This window comes from Neltuma alba, unplaced genomic scaffold (genome assembly GCF_004799145.2).
Source record: "Neltuma alba isolate B1F8T4 unplaced genomic scaffold, ASM479914v2 tig00005857_pilon, whole genome shotgun sequence".
In the NCBI taxonomy this organism is placed as follows: Eukaryota; Viridiplantae; Streptophyta; class Magnoliopsida; order Fabales; family Fabaceae; genus Neltuma; species Neltuma alba.
The window spans coordinates 390,854-415,025 of NW_021634257.1; the positions used below are offsets into that span (position 1 = coordinate 390,854).

General features: G+C 33.6%; 1 protein-coding gene across 1 annotated transcript; it reads right to left on the reverse strand.

The window, feature by feature from the left end:
* Positions 1 to 21,117: 21,117 nt before the first annotated feature.
* Positions 21,118 to 22,892, reverse strand: LOC114748925 (ankyrin repeat-containing protein At5g02620-like). The gene is made up of 2 exons (XM_028937387.1): positions 22,117 to 22,892; positions 21,118 to 21,957 (listed from the first exon to the last, which is right to left on the reverse strand). The coding sequence occupies exons 1-2, from the start codon at positions 22,711 to 22,713 to the stop codon at positions 21,118 to 21,120; spliced, it is 1,437 nt and encodes a 478-aa protein (XP_028793220.1). The 5' UTR covers positions 22,714 to 22,892.
* Between the last annotated feature and the right edge of the window lie 1,280 nt (positions 22,893 to 24,172).

Consider the following 24,172-nt stretch of genomic DNA (forward strand, 5'->3'; position numbering starts at 1 on the left):
AACCCCAAGAACCAGCCCTGGCCGAAATATTACTCAAGTTACATAATCATGAAGTTCAACCAATTTCAGCATAAAACCACTTGATTCGTGTTCCTTTCAAGCTTTGAACATTATTCTAACATCAATTTCATCTTCCTCTACTCTTAAGAATTTTGTGCAGCGTATCCCCCTAGAGTTTCAAGCTCCCTAAATTCATTAAAATCTATAACCAAGCTTATCAACAACAAGAGTAGTGAAAACTACATCAAAAATCATAAACATACCTTGTTTTGGAGCTTGATCTTGCATATGACCACTTAGCCTTTCTTTCTCCCTCTTCTTTCTCTCTAGAAACCATTTTGCCAGAGCTTCCCCAAGGTTTCCTCTAGGTTGGATGAAAATGAGGGGTGGGGAGGGGGTATTTATAGAAAACAAGACTGAATCTAGGCTGTTGATCTTAAGAACGTGTGGCTTGATCTGGGCCGTCTATTTTCTCTTTTAATCTTATGGTGACAAGTGTCCTATGACATCATGCTTACCTCATGATGATGACATCATGCTTACATCATCAATCCACATGCTTTTAATCCAACTATACATGTGTCTTGCATCTGACCGTACATGTGTCTTGCATCCAACCGTACACATAATACCTTCTTTTCCCATCTAACTGGACACTTGTTTCCTTCATATTCCTTCATCATTTTGGCATTAAAATAGGGAGGAAATTAATATAAAATTCGTGCAAAATACAACCTTTAGGTATTCCTCCACCTATCTTGCCATTCTGCACCGTATAGGGTACTTTTTCGAGCCCTGACTTACACGGGACCACTAGGACATGTTATGGCACCATTTTTTCACCTCAAATAAATCCACATGGCATTATATAACATGCCCAAAGAGAGAGTGATGCCATTCCCTTGTTCTTTCATTAAAATAATTAATAATATTTATTTCGAAGTGATCTTGACCGAATTCTTTCTACTAGTCCACAACTCTGAGAATCTATCTCCATGTATCAATACTATTTATTTATCATGAGAAATTCCTCTAATTTTTCTTAAATCCAAAGTCAACCTCTAGACCTTTGACTTTGACTTTTCCCGGATAGTGTATAAATAGGCTTTAAATTCTATTAAAGCCAACCTCTTCGCTTTCTGGGGACGGAATTATTTTTAAAACTTGTCATAATTCCTCAAGTATTTTTTTCCATTTTATTCCAATTATCTGAGGCCTCCCTATACTTTAAATAATTTATTTTTAATAATATTCAAAATCAGTCAAAACCGTGGGAATTCCACAAATTCCTTCCAAGGGCATTTTCAGCCTCATACAGGCCTCTGAACCTTATTCCTAGTTTCTAAAATTTTTCCTAGGTGTTCAGGCATTAACCCACAATTTCTCATTTTCTGGGATTTTGGACATAATTTCTATTTTTGCCCTTACCAGCCCAAAACTTTGCAAAATTACAATTTTGCCCATGGTTTGGCTTAACCTCAAAATTCACCTCATTAACGCCTCCAACATAATTATTGCCCTACATTCATCTCTATTTATCATTCTTGGGCCTCAAGACTTCACTAGAGTCTTTAACTTTCTCTTTTTTAAGTCCCAGAAAACTTTCCCTTCGTGATTTAGTCCTTGGGGATCCTACTATCCTTCCAGGAAATCTCTGGGACCTTTGCTAAAAAGGGTCTGGTAGTTTGTTCATTTCAAGCTAATTTTAGTACTTCTAGGCCCAAAATTCGGGATGTGAGATCCCCTAAGTTTTTGTCTCTCTCTCTATCGCTTTTCTTTCTCATCTATTAAAGCTAATAACGATGAGCTCGACAACACCCAAAAGGAGTGAAGAAACAACTGCCTCTTCGACTGATCCTACTCCTCATCAACATGGGCACGCTGCTTCTATGCTGTTATAACATATCAAAAAGAAGAAGCTTTGATCAGAGTCTTATGGGAGGAATTGATGAAATTCTTTCCACATCTCAGGCTTTATTTCTTCACTTTGTAATAATATTGCCAGCATTTATATAACCTCCTTTTCATATCACTTTGATTCTAATCTAATTAAGCTAGCACACTGCGTTTTTGGCAAGTTTCATGCTTATCATATTTCCTCTAAGATCTAAATTCATCAAATCTTGCTTATCTATAACAAAAAACACAGCAGCAACGATGTTAACAAAAGTGGCCACAGGAGTTCGACGAAAAAATTGCCATGGGTGCAATGCTGAAAGCCAATCCCCACTATACTCCATCTTGGCATAATCGAACTTATAACAGCCTAGAAGCAGCATGCCCATGTTGATAAGGAGTAGGACTAGTTGAAGAGGCAGTCCTTCTTCACTCCTTCTGGATGTCATCGAGTTCATCGTGGTTAGCTTCAACAGATGAGAGAGAAAGGTGAGAGAGAGAGAGACAAAAACTTGGATGTAGAGCTGGGCTTGTATTCTAAAGTTTTGAAATGGAAGTTGGGCTTAAAAGGACCAGCCTTGTAGGGTCGAAAAATATATGGGCCAGTCCTGTAGGGCCATGGGCCGACCTATTTAAGCCCACCAATAATTTTTTTAATTCCTATATTTTTTTTCTTAACTTAAGAAGACCCTAATAAAAAAGAAGACCTTAACATTTTACACATAACACACTCTTAGTTTCACTCACCCCAGCAAGTCACACTGACAGGATTCACAAAAAATAAAAAGGAATCACCATAGTTTTTGGAAAAATAACCTAAAAAAGGTGGAAATCACAAAATTTAAAACTAAGTATATTCACAAAAATGTATTGTTACTTACAAGTTATCAAAACCTGTTAAAATAATGTATGTGTAATTTTTATGGTCTTTCTTTGTCATTTTTCCATATTTTTTATAGATAAGAATATAAATAAGACATGTAGTTATTAACCACATAAAATTTCTTGGTCATATATTTCACTATATATACAGTATATATATTTTGATAAGAGACACGACGGAGTGGAGGTTCCTGCGTATTGAGCTTAATCTCGTAGGCCTTTATAATTTACTTGATTTAAAATTGATATAAATTATAATTACTTAAAATACATAAAAACAAGTAATTAATGACACAGGTATGATTGGCAATAATTTTGTCCTAGTTCGGGTGATTATGAAACAACCTCCAGTATTGCACACCAAAAACGGGTCCCAGCAAAGATTTAGTCGAAGAAAGTTGAAAGATTTGGTCGTAGAAAAAGTTGGGATTAAATAAATAATTCTCAAAGGATGAATCACTGAGTGAAAATTCGAGATAATTAATGCTCATAAGGATATATGAACCACAGACTGAAAATCTACACAATATAGGTCTCTATTATTAAGTTTTATAGGGCTTGTATAGGTCTCTATCGTATTCCCATGACCTTGTTTCTTTTTTTTTTTTTTAAGGCATGTAAAATTTACTAATGGGTTTTGGTATGATAGGAGTAAATATTTCAGAATCAAAATTTAAATTCTCAACAAAAGAGGTACACATATTTAATACTCAACAGTACTTTAAATAAGACTATCTCTAATAAAAAAAAAATCTATACATATATGGCAAAAAAATGTAGAATTTTGATAATAAAACAAATTGGCGTAAATCTGTAAGTCTGCTTACTTGAATGGAACTCAAAGAATAATAACAATGACAACAATTAGAAGGGCATCTTAATTCGCTTTAGAATTTCATATATGTTAACTGAAATTTATTATTGTATAGACTGTTATTTTTTTGACAAAAGTGTAACATGTTAAATAAAGGTGTAATTAGAAGGGAAAATTTCACTGTAGGACTGTAAAAGACAATTAATATCAAAGAGCTCCCAAAACTTTCTGAAACCTCACTGCAGGACCAAGGGACCAATCTGATATTAATTCCACAAACGAAATGACGCCACTGCCCCTCATTTTAGAGTGAGATTACAATAATACCCCTCCCTTTTTATTTTATTAAAAAATAAATATTTATCGGAGTTACTGTTTCGGCCACCGGAGGTCGGAGGTCCGGCCACCGGCGCTTAGGTGGCCGCCGTCGGGGTCCGGTCACCGGTGGCCGAAACAGTAACTCCGGCGGGACCTCCGGTGGCCGGAGTTTTTTTGTTTAAAACAAAGTGGCCAAGGGAGGGTTTGAACCCAGGACCCCTTGGCACACCAAAAGACTTGTAACCACCAAGCCAAGCAACCCATTCAATCATAAAATGCAAATAAAACTATATATAACAAAATAAACGCAACAGTCCAAATGTAAGTGAACAAGTGAAATTAGACGATTTACAAGTAGAATTCAGAAATTTGCAACAAAAATTAGGCAATTTACAAATAACATAATAGAAGTCATAACCCAAAATGCAAGTATTTAAGTGCAAATGAGCAAGTAAAATTTGAAGATTTATAATAAAAGTTTATGGATTTACAACCCAAATTTGGTAAACACAAGAGAATTCACAACCCAAAATGTAAGTATTTGAGTGTAAGTAAACAAGTGAAATTAGACGATTTACAAGTGGAATTCAGCAATTTACAACAAAAATTAGGCAATTTACAAATAATATAATGGAACTCACAATCCCAAATACAAGTGTTTAAGTATAAATGAGCAAATAAAATTTGAAGATTTACAACAAAGTTTATAGATTTGCAAGTGAAATTCGACAATTTCACTTGCTCATTTGCACTTAAACACTTGCATTTGGGGTTATGACTTCTATTATGTTATTTGTAAATTGCCTAATTTTTGTTGTAAATTGTTGAATTCCACTTATAAATCGTCTAATTTCACTTTTTCATTTACACTCAAACACTTACATTTTGGGTTGTGAATTTTCTTATGTTTACAAAATTTGGGTTGTAAATCCATAAAATTTTATTGTAAATCTTCAAATTTCACTTGCTCATTTGCACTTAAACACTTGCATTTGGGGTTATGACTTCTATTATGTTATTTGTAAATTGTCTAATTTTTGTTGTAAATTGCTGAATTACACTTGTAAATCGTCTAATTTTACTTATTCACTTACACTCAAACACTAACATTTTTGGTTGTGAATTCTCTTGTGTTTGCCAAATTTGGGTTGTAAATCCATAAAATTTTATTGTAAATTTTCAAATTTCACTTGCTCATTTGCACTTAAACACTTGCATTTGGGGTTATGACTTCTATTATGTTATTTGTAAATTGTCTAATTTTTGTTGTAAATTGCTGAATTACACTTGTAAATAGTCTAATTTCATTTCTTCACTTACACTCAAACACTTACATTTTGGGTTGTGAATTCTCTTGTGTTTGCCAAATTTGGGTTGTAAATCCATAAAATTTTATTGTAAATTTTCAAATTTCACTTGCTCATTTGCACTTAAACACTTGCATTTGGGGTTATGACTTCTATTATGTTATTTGTAAATTGTCTAATTTTTGTTGTAAATTGCTGAATTACACTTGTAAATCGTCTAATTTCACTTGTTCACTTACATTTAAACACTTACATTTTTGGTTGTGAATTCTCTTGTATTTGCCAAATTTGGGTTGTAAATCCATAAACTTTTATTGTAAATCTTCAAATTTTACTTGCTCATTTGCACTTAAATACTTGCATTTTGGGTTATGACTTCTATTATGTTATTTGTAAATTGCCTAATTTTTGTTGCAAATTTCTGAATTCCACTTGTAAATCGTCTAATTTCACTTGTTCACTTACATTTGGACTGTTGCGTTTATTTTGTTATATATAGTTTTATTTGCATTTTATGATTGAATGAGTTGCTTGGCTTGGTGGTTACAAGTCTTTTGGTGTGCCAAGGGGTCCTGGGTTCAAACCTTCCCTTGGCCACTTTGTTTTAAACAAAAAAAACTCCGGCCACCGGAGGTCCCGCCGGAGTTACTGTTCTGGCCACCGGTGACCGGACTTCGACGGCGGCCACCTGAGCGCCGGTGGCCGGAACAATAACTCCGGTAAATATTTATTTTTTAATAAAATAAAAAGGGAGGGGTATTATTGTAATCTCACTCTAAAAATTAATATCAAATTTGTCCCTTGGTCCTGCAGTGAGGTTTCAGAAAGTTTTGGGGGCTCTTTGATATTAATTGTCTTCTGCGGTCCTACAGTGAAATTTTCCCTAATTAGAAAGTTGGTAAATTTTAAAACGAGATTAATAAGATAAGATTTTTATGATTTTCATGAAACATATTGGAAGTGACATACATAGGATTAGAGGAGTAATTTCTAGAAAAAATTGCAAAAAAGAAAAAAGAAAAGACTACGGAAATTGTGAAGTTGCAAATCAGATATTTTGTTAAAAATGTGTTGTCATTTGAGATTCAATTGTTATCAAAACCAATGAAAGTGTTCTAACAAGTCCCAATTTACGATTTTGCAATTTTCACGGTTTTCTTGTGATTTTTTCTAATTTCTAATTCAAATGATTAAATGAGATAACATAACAAAACCAATTCGCATTATATAAATAAATATATATATATAACAAGCTTTTTTTTTTTGCCCAATAAACTAACTACTATTTACTTCTTGAGAATAACTGGGGTTTCTTTTCTTGGTTAATGATCTCAAAAAATAATTTTCCCTTCCTTGATAAAGAATATCCCTATGTACGTACCAGCATATTGGAAGGCGATGTCCATGGCCGCCTCGGGCCACATCGGATAAGAGCCCTCGGGAAGGATCAAGTGGGTTGGTAGTGTCATTATATCAATCACCCGTCCCCCACCATCACACACAAATAAAAAACAAGTTTCTTTGTCGTCTTCTCTGTTTCTTGCGTGAAAGAAATATGATTGTTGGATGTAACTAATGTTTAATGCAAGTTCACTTCATCTTCCAGGTAGTTTCAAACTAATTATAAGTGTTGATCAATGATCGTAGAGTGATCTTTTGTCAGAAGTCTAAAGAGACAGCAGCATCCTAGCTCGTTAGTATTACATCATTTACATGACTCACACAATGGCATCACCTCAATCATATTCAAAATAATTGGCAGGAAAATTACCAGGAGGTTGTGAAAAAAAAAATTAATTGCCAACACATCTTAATGATAAGAGACTATCCTTAAAACTTGTCATTACATACTCTTTACTTGTTGATAGATTTTAAAGTAATTAAATCCCTACCTTAAGACCTGATTATATTGTAATTCTCCTTAAATGATACCACTAAGACATTGACTCTTATTATGATCAGGGTGTAATTGGAGGGATGTGCATCTTTTTCCTCTTCTTCTTTGTCTCATTTTACTGTCCTCATCTCTCCTTTATTTGTGATTTCTCTTCCTACTACCTTTTCTTTTACCAATGACAATTTGACATGAAAAAAGTGCAATGGAATATAACTATTGCCAGACATATTCACGCGATTTAAAAGGTTGCTAGTAAACTCAGTACGATTGGGACTCCACGCCACTACTCAACAATAATATTACCCCATTACTTAACATAAGAGCTAATTGTGAGTTCAATTTAATCCTAAATATAATATCTCAATTCATTTTGTTTTTTATCTTTTTTCAAAATATTTCTATTCACTACTGTAAGGGAATTCTCACCAAAAAATGATTCTAATAATTTAATGCACATGAAACTCACTGCGATTTAATTGAGAAATCATTTACATCATATAATTTGAGGATTAATTGATTTATGCGGAACGTCTTGAAGTGAAAATAAAATCCACAAACAGAAAGAGAGGATCCAATTTATCTTCTTCTTTCTTGAAAATTTTTTAATCTGTTGGTTTTTCTAATAAATATATAGTCTGAAAATTACGTTAAATTTAAAATTACCGGTAGAGAGTATATATACCACCTTCAGTCTTTAATATAAGACCTTGTTTAACTTTTAGTTTAGTCCTAAACATAAAATCGCAATCCACTTTATTTCTCATATTTATCTTTTTTTTTTTAAAGATAGTTCTTGTAATAATAGTAGTCCTAGCCAATATACTTGATTAGTAACGATATTTTAAGAAAGACAACCCCTATTTATTACAAATAACTAACTTAACTAATTTCTTAATCTACTCCAATTAGTCAACTAATTTTTATATTAAAGATCCGAGGTAGTATTAAATAGTCCCGCAGGACCTCCAAATATTCTTCGATAAAATACGTTTATTATAATAGTGCTGTTGTTTTACCATTTTTTTTGTCACCAATAGTGGGTATTTTTTTTTTGTCGAAGTGGGATTTAATAAAGAAGTGACACATGTTCTAAAACTGATAATTTACTTTTTGAAATAATGGAAAATTTTAGCTTGCTTTTATGGTTGACTCGATTCGTCGCTTTCCTATGCCCAACCTCTTTGCCATAATTACTTGGTGGGTCTTTTTATAGACAAACCCCACAACAAGGTGAATTTATAAAAGTAAGGTATAAAAAATATTCCACAAACGTGTCAAGAGAATAACTCGGCCATCGTATCAAAAAAAAAGAATAACTCGGCTATCATAAGATAATCAAAATGAATGTTTGTAAGCTTCTGGAAGCGCGTGGGTATACGCACCGATTTATAAAAGTAAGGTATCATAATTGATTTTGGGCGTATATAAATGTATAGTAATTTATAAGATAATCATAGTTTTTTTAATTAATAATTAATTTTGACATGTAAATTTTGAGTTCACAATTGATTTTGCATGTATAAGAATGTTGGTATATTTTTTAATAAAACCATAATTTTGACTCTTATAAATGTCTGTTTGGATTGAGCTTATAATTTTTTTTTTTGGCCAATGAGTTTATGATAAAATATATCTAGCTAAACTTTGTTTTTGTTAAAGATTATCTATGCACCCCTCTTAATGATAAAATCCATTTTTGAGTTAAAATTTTGATTTTGCCATAAGCTGTTAATTAAAAAGTTTCAGATAATCAATTGTTATAAATCAATTTTATAATCATTTTCTGAATCATATCGAAGAAAAATTATTGTACCAATAAAATTTATCCTTCCCGCAAAATCTAAGTGACTGTACATGACACACAAGTGGAAAAGAGTTTTCCCCCGATGGAATTGGTTCTCCCTCTTATAACTGCATAGTGCAATGGAATTGGTCACAAGCTTGCAATAACTCCTTCACAATGTGGACTTGGCCTTCTCCGGTAGCTAAGTGCAGGGCTGTGCTTCGAAAGGAGTCAAACTCAAGGGCAAGCTTGGGTTTGTGAGTAAGAAGGAATTTTGTGAATTCAAGGTGGCCGAGTAAAGCCTATATGTGTAAGGGAGTTTCAGCGAAGATTGTGGTGAAGTTAATTGTTTGTAGCATGGGACTACGTTCCATCATCCATGCTTATCACAATGTTAAGCATAGAAGGCCCATTGTAATTTAGACCATCCAGATCGATTTTAAAAGGCTTAGATTGAATTTAAATTTTTTATACATTTTAATCAACTTTTGGTTTTAACAGATACAGAATTCAAAATAAATATAATATCATAACTATCATATCTTTAAAAAAATAAATTTATTATTGAAAAAATTGTATATTAAAAATTTTAAATTTGACCCATCCATATTATGTTTTAGATGGTTTAGATTGCATTACAGTGATGAATATATAATATTCATTGTTGTGATGAGCACTGAATGAAGACTTTTTGTAGTATTAGTGGGTCTTCCTGTATTAGCGTGTTTAGAATTGAAACACACCCTATGAAGCCTCATAAAGAACTCTCATTTTCTCATCTTCCACTACAAAAAAAAAAAAAAAACATGCTTTTAGCAATAGAATTTAATGACGGAATTTTTTATTTAGTGATGAAATTAGCGACAGAATTTGTTCCATTGCTAATTCCTTTGATTAGCGGCAGATTAGCGACAGAAAATTCAGTTGCTAATTACCTACAGAAATTTTCCGTGGCTAATCCGTTTGCTAATTCTTGACAGAAATAATCCGTCACTATATATTATTAAAAACTAAAAATATATTATATGATAATTTTAATCATAACTATTTTAATGAAAAAATATTTTTTAAATATTTTTTTACTATTCATTTTATAATGTTTTATTTTTAAAAAATATTTTTAATATAATTTTAATTTCTAACGATACTAATTTTGAATTTTAAATCATAAATAATTTTTTTATAAATATTTTTTAAATTTATTTTTTAATTAACATTGATAAGATATACAATTTAATCATATATGTATTATATCACATTATATTATATCATCTATATGTGTTTTATATATTTGAAGAAAATCATTTACAATTAGTCAAAAAATCTTGTTATTCAAAAAATAACTACTATAATAAAATCTAATAAATTATTCTATATAAAAAATTAAATGATTTGAATAGATTATGATAAACAGTATTTTTCTACTTATATATATATCCTATGTAATTTATTTTCTTAAAATTCTTTATATATATCATTTGTTTTTGTATTGAAGACCAAAATCAATCTATATCATGGGTATTAATTATATCATGATTAAATTTTATTTTTTAATAATTGAAATTCAAATTTTACTTCAATATTAGTTTGCATTCATATAAATTTATTTTTTGGTTTTGAATTTTTATCATATATTATATATTTTAATATATTTTACATATGATAAAATTATTTCTTTCTTATCTCAGTTTGTATAAGAAAGTTATTAATATTCTTATTATATTTTTTAATTATTATTAATAATCAAGAGCAATTTATTTTAACAAAATATAAACAAGTTTTCTAAGAAATTATCTTTCTATTTTCAGTGTATACATAATGATGACAATATCTTTATTAATACCAACTCCACAAATATATCAATTTATTTTATAATTAAAAATGTTTTTAAATCATTATATTCTTAATTGTTATTATATAAATTTTGTAAGATTATAATTTAAAATAACAAAATTTAAAATTAGTGATGGATTAGCGACGAAATTGTGACGGAATTAGTGACAAAAACTTCTGTAACAAACAATTTAGCGACGGAAATTTCTGATGGAAAAAATTCCGTCGCTAATTCTGTAGCTAAATATTTATTGACGGATTTTCTGACGGATTAGCGACGGAATTTAGTGACGGACAAAAATTCCGTCGCTAATCCGTAGCTAATAAATTCTATCGCTAATCCGTCTAAAAAATTAGCGACGAAATTTCCGTCACAATTCTGTTAGAAATTAGCGACGGAATTTGTTTCCATCACAAATTTCATCACTAATCAGCTGTTTTTTTGTAGTGTTCATGATAACTAGTTTCCATTTTCATTGGAGGGACCATGCCAATGGAGGATAACGAGTGCTCCAATTTATTTGAGGATATTGATGGTTTCTTTTTTAAGTTTTAAATTATTTCAGGTGTTCATCAACAGGGAGAAAAGAATCTGTTAAAGCATCGGAACACCAGCATTAATTAATTTGAGTTCACCAAAGAAGGCTTTGGAAAAATGAGCTCAGAAGTTTCTTTAATTAAAACGATTTAGCCAAATTTAACTTTTTAATATTTTTAAATAAATTATTTTTATTATTTTCTACGCCAGTCGTAGAAATTAAATAACCAAGGCGAAAAAGGTAAATAAATTTTTACACCGTTTATTTAATTAATGCAAAACCCTTCTCGATCTTTGTGTTCGTGCTTGATCAAACTTCGCATTAGCTCTCAGTTTTTGTCTAAACTCGGTCTTCGTGTCTGTGCTCCTTGCTCATCTTTAAAAGCAAAGGTTGCGGAAAGTGAAGTTTTTTCTTTTTTCCCGTCTTTCTCTTCACTTTTCTATGCCGGTTTTTTCAACCGATGTACAACTGCTGTAGAAAGTATTAAACTTCCTAGATCGGTTTCATAAGTAGTGGCACAAGCCTTTTTAAAATGCTGTAAAAGGGTTTTTTTTTAATACTAACGATAATAATAATATATAACGATAGTTTAAAAAGTAGTCATCAGATCCACCACCATAACAACAATAGCCCTGAAAATTAACTGTATTGCTGGGATAAGTTGAGTTGCAACTAAATGTGTGTTTGAGATAGCGATTTATGGGCTAAAAGTAGCTTATTTTGCAGTAGAAGCTTGATTCAAAAAGTAAGCTTGTTTGGGAGAGCTTGTACAAGACTACACTTGGGGCCAAAAAGGGGCCAAACGCACGATTCGCCTTAAGCTAGGAGGTAGCTTTTATAAGTGGCAATCGGGTTTAGGACCATTAGAAATTGTCAGAATAATAATTTTCTCTCACTCCTCCCATTATTCTCTCATTAGTGTAATGAAACTCATGTCCATTTTGATAATTTTACAACCTAAACTTATTTTTATTTAATCATAATCCAAACAACATTTTACCAAATCTAATTTTCACAAACCAACTTTTATAAAATCCAATCCAAATATAATTCATATTACTCAAGTTAACTTTTGTCCAATCTAAATATTTTAAAAGTCAGATTGCAAATATTTTTTTTTTTTTTTAAATCTCTAATCCAAACAGAGCCTGAGTTGGTTAGTGGAAATGAGATATAGATTGACAGCTGGCTATATAAAGCTGATGAATAAGGATTGTACTTATTGAGTCAGAACATTGAACCACGAAAGAACAGACATATTTCCCTTCCACGGGTTCTGCCTCCATATTCGTACGGTCAAACATTGCAAATGAAAGAGATATGAAGCACTACATAATTTTGGCTGAAAACACGTACGTCATTATCCCGAGAACATATATATTTAGCATACTGATGATGAATATCACATTAACCAACAACTTCTTCTACCCAATTGCCATTGTACATTAGCCATTGGTCTATACTTTCCAAAACATTTCCCCATGACAACTTCTTCCCACTTCTGTCTTATGTGCTCCCAACATCAATCCTTTCCCTCCTTCGACATTTGATCCCAAACCCCATCAATATCACTTGTATTTCAAAGCTCTTGGAGTCTCTGGGAATTCGATGAACAATATCGGCAGCAGTATAAACCATGTCGTTCTTTAAGTTCGATGCTTCTAATCTTATCTTTGGAATTGAAATAAGGTAACTCACAGTCTAGACAACAATGTACAAGCAGATATAATTTGTTATGCTCGTGACTTACATATATATAACATAGCCAAGGGATAAAAAAAAAAAAAAAAAGGATCGAAACACAAACGTGTGAGGTAAGGAGGTAAGATCTTCACCTGCAGGAAAGGAGATCCAGCTGACTCTAGTCTTTCTGGATCTCAAACTCAATCTAATAATAAAAGTAAGTGAAAAGTACCTCAACTTGCTTCAACACGATAGCCAAATGAAAAATGGATGTTGTTGCCATCCGAGTCTCCCTCAACGAGCAGCTTATTGGTGTCATGAGTATCCAAAGCCACCAAATCTTCAAGGATCTCCAAGTGGTTGTGCATCACACATAAGTGGAAAATATTTTTCCCTTTGTCATCATGCAACCTCAAAGACTCTGGCTTTGCTCTAATCAGCTCCAACATAACCTCTCTTCTTCCTCTTATAACAGCAGAGTGCAGAGGGATTCTGTGTTCTTGGTCACGAACCAAGCATGCCTCTCCACGAGCTAGCAACAGTTCCCTCACAATGTGGATGTGGCCTTGTGGAGAAGCCAAGTGAAGAGGTGTGCTTTGAAATGAGTCCAACTCAAGGGCGAGTTGGGAACAGTGAGCAAGAAGGGTTTTGGTACATTCAAGGTGGCCGAGTAAAGCCGATATGTGTAAGGGAGTTTCAAGGAGGTTCTTCGTGAGGATAGTCTGTGCAAGATCAATGAGTCTTGCTGGAGTAGTGTTTTCAAAGTTGACTCAGAGCCATTTTGTGATGCATCGTATACATCCCTCATTCTCTTTTCTTCACTGTTATCAACTATTGCTATTTCCATTTTCGGGTGTTGACGTGGCCGTGTGCGTTTGCTTGTTAACTATTTATAGACCAACCCCTAGCTGCCAAACCAACACTCAACAAAACCTTCTAGTCCTTATCAACAGAAAATCAATACAAATTGTTAAAAGTATTAATCAGCAGTCTGCAAATTAGTGCATAAGTTTAGTTGACAATATGACTCTGTTTCAGAAAACCCAGAATAAGAGAGTCCGCATGCCCTGCTCATAAATTGGGCATGCTTGTCTCCTAAACAGCAGCATTTGGGATAAGCCAGTTAACTTTTTTTTAAAAAAAAAAAATTGTGTGCCTTTTATCATTTTTTTTTTTTTGGGTTAACTTGGATCCATCAACCCGCTGAGTTATTTTTTCAGTAACAATCAATATTTTAAATTAATTAATTTTTGATCCATTCAACATTTTAAGTTAAGCAGCACTTAGTCTTCTAAACTATTTTTTTTATGTGTATAATGCATAAAGTATTTTTTTAAGTAGCACTCAATATTTTAAATTAATTTTTGGTTCTATCAAGTAGAAATGAGCAACTTAAACTTTGGATACCGGGCACTACTAGAAAAAGTACTGGAGTGTTTCATGCATAAAAAAATTAGTTTATTGGGATACTTAGTGCTATGGAGAAAATAATTCAGTATGCTGGATGCACCAAAAATTAATTAATTGAAAATATTGAGTAATACTAAACAATCTTTTATGATACTAGGTGCTGCTAAGAAAATAATTGAGGGAGTAAAATACAACTTAACCCAAATAAGTAAGAAAAAATAAAAATTAATAAAAAGTTCAAAACATTAAAAAAAAGATAAATGTGCAAATTTATCCCTATCTTATTTATTAGGTACATGCAGCACCCCGATCTTTTTAATTCAATTTTACTTATATATGTAAATTTATCCCTGATCTTATTTCTTAGGTATATTCAACACCTCAATTTTTTTAATAGGACAATTTTACCCATAATCCCTCTTTAAGGTACAATTTTACCTGTAATCTTTTTTTTTTAGGTACAACTTTACCCTTAATCTTTGGTGTACAAAAAAATTATGAATAAAATTGTACCGCTAAAAAGATTCAGTGTTGGTTGTATCTGAAAAGTAGAACTAGGAATAAATTTGCACTTTAAAAAAGAAAAAAGGAAGTGCCTAGCTCGTCCCAAAACGCTGCCGTTTGGGGGACGAGGACTCCCTGCTCATTGATATCCAAGAAAGGGGACCAAGTCAGTATAGGCAAGCAAGTTCGGACTAATTTCAGAAATTAGGACTGAGTAAGAATTGAGGAGTGAGGAGGGAAAAGGGAAGCCAGGAGAGAGAGACTAGACCGAGGACTGACCTGAGGATGGAGGAGGGAGAGATTGGAGACTGGAGAGAGTTCGAGTTCGAGGCGATAGCTCTAAGTGCCTAGGGGAGGGAGGGTGAAGTTTCTTACCTAAGCAGGTTTGAAGTTTGAACGTTTATGCGGTTGATTGAACACTCGACCTTTTTTTTCCCCAAAAAGGAAAATTATTTTAAAAGTACAATTATTAGACTTGACTTAAAACAGTGACATCGGTGTCCCGTTCCGCCTTTAATTTCGGTTTTATTTAAATAATCCATATAAAATCAAGATAGTTCTAGTAAATATCAGCAAGCACCCTCATGCATCTTCCTGTAACATACAAGTTGTTACTTGTTTTATTGATTTACAAAAGCAATAAAATATAATCACTGGGAGATGTCACATCACTTGCCTAACAATATGCTCTTTCTTTATCTTTAATCACAACATGCTTCCAGGATATATTGAACCCCGTATTGCTTGGACTCTACAATTTATACTGCTCAACAATAATATTGGTTAGGTTAATACTTTATTGGGGAGGCATTATTATTATTGTCATTACCTCCTGTCATCAACATAAGATCTAATTATTAGCTAATTTAAAAAAATTAAGAAAATTATTAAATTAGTATAAAATATTTATATTTATTATTTTTCTCCAAACTAATTTACTTCATTTATAAATTGATATATAATCTAATAATACACATAAATATCTTAGAGAAATCATGTAACATCTGCTTCCTCAGTTTACCATCAAATTTCGATCTGGAGATTTTTTTTTTTTGTAATGCGGATTAAGGAGCTGCTCATCCATGTCGTGGCTGTGGAGGTGGAGGCTGTCGCCGCCTGATAGAGGCGGAAGCCGGGGCCACTGGAACTATTTGTGTCAAGTGTCTCAATTCAATTAAAAGAGGAGGGGAGACAACTCAGATGCCAGCAAAAAAATCGAAAGAGTCGTGCCATTCAAAATGAAATTTTTCTAAGGTTCGTTGCTCAATTTTGCATGCTCTAAATTAGTTAACTAATTTTTGTATTACTTTAGATCTCCAAATAAGTAATTTGGTTTTTTTTTTTTTACTAAACACATGTATCTTATTATTGAAAACAATTCTATTTGAGGCACTATCAAGCACTCATATGGGTACCTTTTCCAGTAAGGATTTAAACATGAGTTTGTTAATTTGTAAGAAACTAACTCTTTTTACTAGGCCTAATTCATAATATGGGAGAAATGATTCTGCGTAACTCTTTGATATCTGTATCCATAACGGCCCATACTTCCTAGGCCGAGTACTATCATATTTTGGCCCACTAGTAATTTCCTCCTGCTCCTCATTAATGCGAAGCCCATTCATTGCATAATTGGATTGTTGTGTATGTGTCTTGGGCTCTTGGATGATGGCTGATAGCTCTCCAATAATTTGTTAATGGAGCTCTATTCAAATAACTTAAAAATAAAAAGCCTATTTTCTCTCTATTCCAAATAATTCTTCATCCTTAATTTTCTGCACATTCTCTATTTTTTTTATAAGAGATGAATAATTAGTTGTTGAAATTAAGAAACAGTTAAAGTCAGTTGGATTCAATAAATATGTTGCCGATGTAAATTTCTTTACCACAATACTCTCATTTAATAATTGACTATAGTGACTTTTAATAACTGATTATTTGAAGAAATATTTTTTAATGAGGTAAACAATAATAAATAATCTAAAACAACAGTTTTTCCACAAATAACATAAAGAAAACCCTTCAAAAGTTCTCTTGTTTAAAGGATGTAACAACACGTCTCATGACAATAAACCCTTCAACAGTTTTTAACATTATTCATCATGTAATAGGTCTAATGCCGGATTCCAATCAATTACCAACTCCCACTTACAAAATCGACATCAGGAAATTAAAATCCTGTGGCAATGTCAGAGCATTTAAAACTTCTGATTAAGTAAAACTAACTCAGATCACTGTAGAAAGAAGCATCAATTCTTATGTTTGGCCCAAGACTATGACAACATATTCTAAAGATCCCTAACTATTATGGTTCTCATGACAAAACACTGGCGTCATATGCTGTCGTTGCCGATGCCAGGATGAATCTGACGCTTGAATTTTCTCAACTTTTTCTTGCCTAGCCAAATAATCAAGCGCCATGTTATAAGCAGAACAGCCACGCCTAGGAAGCCAATCCAAATCCTACGTGATACTCTCACCATTTTCCAAGCCGAGTCAAAAAGTTCACCATCTGGGTTCATCAAATAGAGGCCATGAATGTAGGTGGGTATCAAGAATGAGAGTTATGCGCGTAGCATCCACATCACAGCCTTATGCTTGAGGGGAACTCCACTTACGAGTATGAGGAGGACAGTGAGAGATGAGATGAAAGCTAAGTTATTGTATTTTGTGTAGGGAGGATGAAAATAAGGTGCGTATCTAATAGCTGATACTGCATCTCCAGGGCATGCCGAGCTATCATCTTTATTTAGATTCAAAGAATCCAAATGCTCATATTGGAGCTGCGTTTCCTTAGCGGGACCGGTTTAAGATGCAACCATATCTTCTCTGACTTTTTGGACATGTTAGGGCCAATGTTGAAGATCAAAGTAAAAGGCCAATGTTGTTTCGTAGAGAGTAATATATTTTTGACATGGCAATCCAAGTGGCTAGAAAGGTGGGCATCATATTTGATTGGGTTGGTCATGATACAATCAAGATAAAAATAGATTTTTCTTTTTCATAAATTGATTGATAAAGGCTGGTTCTCTACTATGCAAGCTAGCTTATGCTAGAGTTCAAGAGAATATATGTACATTATACAAAAGAACAGGAGATATATGGTATTATAGACAGAAACCCAATTATGTAACAGTATAATAGATCTCTCAACAAGTTCAAGGCTAATAGATGCAAATGTATAGAAATAACTTATTTGAACTTCTCCTATGAATGCTCTATTTGTACGTAATTTTTGATTCTAACAAGTAATATATCATTGATTCTGTACCATATTGGCTGCTTCATTAATTATATAGCTAATCCATTGGTGGAGTAACAAAACTAGCTTGTGCACAGGTCATTATATTGATTCAACTAGATATGACCAAGTGAGGTTAAAAGTTTTTAATTAATTTTTATTATTCTTTTGTTTTACATTTTTCTTTATTAAAATTTATAATCCCTTTTTAAATTTTTTAAATTGAACTCATAAAACTTTTTCCTCCTCTCTCTTTCTCTCCATTTCCTTCTTACCATACATAAGGCTAGTATCGTATGAGTAGTACATTTAACATTTTAAAGGACAAAAGAGTATATTTGGGATGATAAGAAAACGAGGGGGATGTGCAAAGTCATAAATAGATTTGAGTCCACATTGGCGGCTAATAATAATAAACTCAAATTAAGGGGGTCATTAAGACGCGTCTAGACTATTCCTGAATTGAGGAAATAGTATGCCCTTAAGCTTTTTGACGTTATGTTTGGAACCACATGAATGGAATTAGCAAGTTGTTTCCCCAGCCCCCAACCTCCAACCCCCACCAGTTGTTTTATTCAAGTGGGTGGCTAGAAATTTAGAGACCAGGTCCTGTTTGTAAAGAAGGCGGAATTATCGACGAAACATTGGCAAGGGCAAAGGAAATATCCCAACTACTCTGTCGTCATGTTATGGGCACTCTGAAACTAATGCTGGAAATCAACTCAATCATAGTGAACTTGGTATTTAAACAATAGCCACAGGGTTAAAATGTTCTTCAAAGCACAAACACACACACACACACACACACACAAAAGAAACACAAGGCCTCAATATTTAGAAATAAGAAAAAAGAGTATCGAAGAAAGAAGAAGCAGTAAGGAGTAGTCACAGAAAAGAAGTTGCAGAAGAGAAGAAGCTCCGCAGTTACAAGACAGGGACGATGGCCAGAGAAGAAGAGTGACTTGGTAAAATAAAACCCATCCTCGCCTTCTCATGGTGCCCCCTTTACTTAGATAACCTATGCTTGTCAAACCCTTGGGCATATTTTTCAGCCCATTCACTTCATCGACGGCCCATATTCACGTTTTGGCCCATTCCGATAAGATATGGTGGCACATCATTCATTATTTTAAAATTTACTAAAAGGGTTGGTTTAATAAAAAGAGTTAGTCCCTCATAATATGGCAAGTCAATATTTGAACCCCCATTGAGAAAGTTGGCAATATTTAGTGTCTGATAGTACCTTGAACAGGATTGCCTCCAATAAAAAGATACATGTGTTTAGCCAAAAAAATTTATCTTAAAATTACTTTTTAAAGGAAAGTAAGCCATGCATATAAATCTTAAATTTCATTGAATTAATAAAATCCATTTTTTTTAAGGAAAAAAAAAGCTTATCAGTTCAGTTACATGGGTTCCCTCGGTCTATTGTGTCTGATTGTGACAGGGTCTTTATCAGTTCTTTTTGGAAGAATTTAATTGAATTTTTTAAATAACAACAACTTAGGTGGATTAAATCATGCATGCGTATGGGTATGTGAATAATATACGTATATCTATGTTATTGTGAGATGTGTGTGTGTTATTAAAATTTTATACACGTGAATAATATACTATATACAATTTTTTTATCCTGTTCCGTCTGGTTATAATAATATCATAGTATTTATTTATATATAGGTTAAAGTTATTTATATATATATTTATTATTATTTAATATTATCATAATATTGTTGTAGTATATTAAATCTCAACAACTGGATATTAATCTAATGGTAGAGATAGTAAATAGAGAAAAGTAGAGAAAAACCTAAATGGAGATATTCTTCTTCGCATGGCATCAAGCCATAAGATCATTGTTCATGGTTTACTGTAGCTGAACTTTCAACCTAAAGATTAGTGTCTTGGTCTAATGAATTGATTTGTTTTATGCATAAAAATAAGAAATGGACTCTTTATGCCAGTTCAGAATACTTGCAATTTCTTCCACTCCGTGAAATATAGAGACAATGAAACTTTGAAAAGTAGATTTGATAATGCATAACAAAGGGGGGGATGAAAATATGAAAAGCCCCTGCGATCCTACTTTTGATGTTTTAAGAAAAAGTGCATACAAATAAAGTGACTGCATCCACATCTGCATGTTATATTAGGTTTCTGTCTCCATTTCTCCCTCTCTTGTTATTCCTTTAAGTGCCACAATTTCAAAGTATATCAAAAAGGCATCTCCCCTTTGTCTCATGACTTCTGAGTTCTGACTACTGAGGGAACCATGCACGTCTTAATTATTTATATAATCACTTTTGATAAGAAACAAGACGCTTGAAAGAAGAGAAGTATTTAACATAGTTGAATTTTCAACTTGGACTTATTGCCTTCATCTAACCAATGGAATAGTTGCGTATGTGAACATTATAATTAGAAACCGACCTTAGCTAAAAAGTAGAAATGCTGACTTGATTTTGGTATTGGTATTTTTTAAATATTGCATCTCTGTATAAATTTTTTATTACGTAATTGGTAACTATAATAAAATAAAAATCAATATTATGTAGTTACTACATCATTATTATGAACATTATTCAATATCGTCAATATTAATATCAGTAACTCCCCCCCCAAAAAAACAATACCAATTAAATTTATAATAAGTTATTATTTTTATGTCTTCCAGTGAACGGAGACTCAATCACAATCAGATCACCTATAAATTAAAATCTACAAATCATACAATTCACAGTACAATGACTATAATTGAACCTGGCGGCTTGTGGGGGAAAAAATCCTTGCAGAGCACAGTTAGAAAACGTGCCATGTATCAGAATAACTGAGCTCTGATCTCATAATCATTGACATTCATAGAACATATCTGACACAAGTCTGAATGAAAATGAGATACTGAAGTAAATAACACAGCAGAAGATATAATTTCAGAGAGAAGTAGACGAAAGACGCCACAGAGGGAGGAGAAGAGACATGGCAAAATGTGGCATCTAATTCACTGGCAGCATCATGCATTTTGGATTCTGCTCCTCGGAAACGACAAAACATTATCCGACAGCCAGTTGGGCTTCTTCCCCCTTCCGATCTGGAGCCAAAATGCGAAGCGCAATGTGGACAACACAGCAACAATCCCAAGCATCCCAAACCAAAACAAAAGTGATCCGGAAATCACTCTAGTGGGTGAGTCGAGAAGCGAAAAATTTGGATTCACCATGGAGAGGGCTTGAAGGTACGTGAGTGTTAAGAATGTGAGAGTAATACACGTGCCAACAGATAACACCCATATCACTGGTTTATGCCTCAAAGGAACTCCACTTACGAGTATGAGGGTGATACACAGAGATCCAATGAAACATATGGTATTGTGCCTTTGGTAGCGACGAAAAGCAGAACTAGATTTAACAGCTGAAAGTGCTTTTCCAGGGCATGCTAGTACGGAATTTTCTTCATCAAATAAGCAACCGAAGGGATCCTCACCTGGAGCCACAGCTTGCTGAACAAAACCACCAGGAGGGTTAATCAAAGCTTGAAAGGTTATAGTTGCGATCACTGTAGCCACTAGACTCAAATCCCCTCTCATCTCTTCTAGCCGTTCAGTGTCGTTATCACTTAATATGTGTACCACAAGCCCAAGAATCTTTCTCCAACCGTTGCGCTGATGAGTAGTTTTGATGCCAGGAGTTGAGGTTGTGGGCTCAGTTCCGTTCAACATGCCTCGTATCTCGAGGGTCTTGAAGTCATCTGGAACAAGCTCCACAATATCATGGACTGTTAAACCAAGCTTGTTCTTCAACCCTGCTGCTGCTTTTTGCCTCACTTCAGGTATTGAAAGGAGGTACCTTACGGTCTGATTGATTAAATAGTGAACGTGTCAGAATATTGTGCGTGGCGGAGCTAAATATGATTGAGTAGTAAATTGTGATTTTCAAACACCACTAACATCTATCAAGAACCAACCAGTTTGCATTTTTACTTCTTTTACAAATCACTAAAGAGTAAAGAGTACCTCAACTTGCTTCAGCATGATAGCTGAATGGAGAATGGTATTCTCAGCGCGATCAGTACTGTTGAAGTTGAGAAGCTTGCCGGTAGTGCGAAGCTCCAGTTCTACTAAGGCTTTCAAGGTTTCGAGGCGATTGTGCTTAATGCATAAATGGAACATCGTCTCCCCCTTGTCACGAACATCCAGAGATTGTGGCTTCAGTCTGATCAACTCTCTCACAACCTCTACTCGCCCTCTCATCACCGCATAGTACAAAGGAATTCTTCCTTTGTCATCAGGGTACAAGCATGGATCACTATCAGTTTCTGCCAGTTTCCTCACAATTTCAATGTGACCCTCTGCAGAAGCCAAGTGGAGGGCTGTCCTATTGGAGTAGTCCAACTCAGTGGCTAGTTTGCGATTGAGAGTGAGAAGTTGCTTTGTGAATTCACGGTGGCCAAGAGAAGATGATATGTGTAAAGGAGTTTCAGCGAAGTCAGAAAGTGAAATTTTGTGGAAGATTTGCGAGTTTTCTCGTACCAATGATTTTAACATTGATACGTCCCCTTTCTTTGATGCCTCATAAAGAATGCTTATTTGGTCGCTTTCTTGTTGGGACATTTTGATGATCCAGAAAAGGGAAGTCTTGAGAAGCCTCTGTTAATGAAGAACTTAAACTTCAAATGGCTTTCTTGCTTCTTTCAAAAAGTACAGGCTGCATATATAATTGATGTGAAATGCAAGTTCTGAGAAATTTCCGAGTTGTTTTAGGCTGCGATTTATGTAAGGAATTCTCATAGACTTATCTTCTACATCGCCATCTCTTCCAAGTCATTTCAAGGTTTGTTCAAGGGAACTTCGATGTCATTTCAGATTCAGTTAAATCTTAAGAAGTTTCTTTGAGGAGGACCAAGTTGAGCAGTTATAAATTCAAAGCCGACTGATCTGTATTCCAAATTGATGAGCTGAACATAAACGACACATGAAAACGTTAAAACTTTGGGCCTAGTTTGACTGATTATGAAACAACCCTTCAGTATTGCACACCAAAACGGGTCCCAACAAAGATTTGGTCGAAGAAAGTTGAAAAGATTTGGTCGTAGAAAAAGTTGGGATGAAATTAATAATTCTCAAAGAATGAATCGCTATGTGAAAACTCGAGATAATTAATGCTCATAAGGATGAACGCCAGACTGAATCTACACAATATAGGCCTCTGTTATTATGTTTTGTATGGCCTGTATATATGTCTCATTGTATTTCCATGACTATTTTTTTGGTAGAATATGTTAAAAGTAATATAAAGAGAATAAAAACGGAGTATTTTTTTTAGTACAAATGATTAAATGAGATAACTTAGTAAAACCAATTCGCATTATATATACACACACATAACTAGCTACTTTTTTTTTTTTAACCAAATAAAACTAACTAATATTTAATTCTTCCCTGAGAACAATTGGGGTTTCTTATTTTGGTCAGCGTACCGACATGTTGGAAGGCGACATCCATGGCGGCCTGGGGCCACATCGGAGAAGCAGCCCCTGGAAAGGATAAAGAGGGGCGGTAGTGTCACAATATCAATCACCCGTTTTTCCTCCCACTCATCCCACGCAAATACAAACGAGTTTCTTTGTCGTCTTCTGTGTTTCTTGCGTGAAAGGAACATGGTTGTTGAATATAACTAATGTTTAATGCAAGTTGACATCATCTTCCACGTAGTTCCAAAAGTGTTGATCAATGATCAGAGAGTGATCTTTTGTCAAGAGTCTAAATAGATAGCAGCGTCCTGGTTCGTTAGATTTCGTCACCTCAATCATACTCAAAATAAATGATATGACTTTAGACATTGACTCTTACCATGATGAGCGTATGCGTATTTGGAGGGAAGTCCATCCTTTTCTTCTCCCTCTTTTCCTCATCTTTCTATATTCCTCTTTCTACCTACTTTTTTTCTTTTTTAATGCAATCACATGGTTCAAAAGGCAGCTAGCAAACCCGGTATGACTAGGACCCCATAGCACTACTCAACAATAATATTAGCCCCGTCTTTAATATTAAAACTAATTGTATGTTAAAT

Coding starts and splice junctions, on each gene's coding strand:
- LOC114748925 (XM_028937387.1), bottom strand. CDS start 22,713: ATGTCCCAACAAGAAAGCGACCAAATAAGCATTCTTTATGAGGCATCA. Junction 21,958..22,116: donor TCATGCTGAAGCAAGTTGAG/GTACTCTTTACT, acceptor TTAATCAATCAG/ACCGTAAGGTACCTCCTTTC.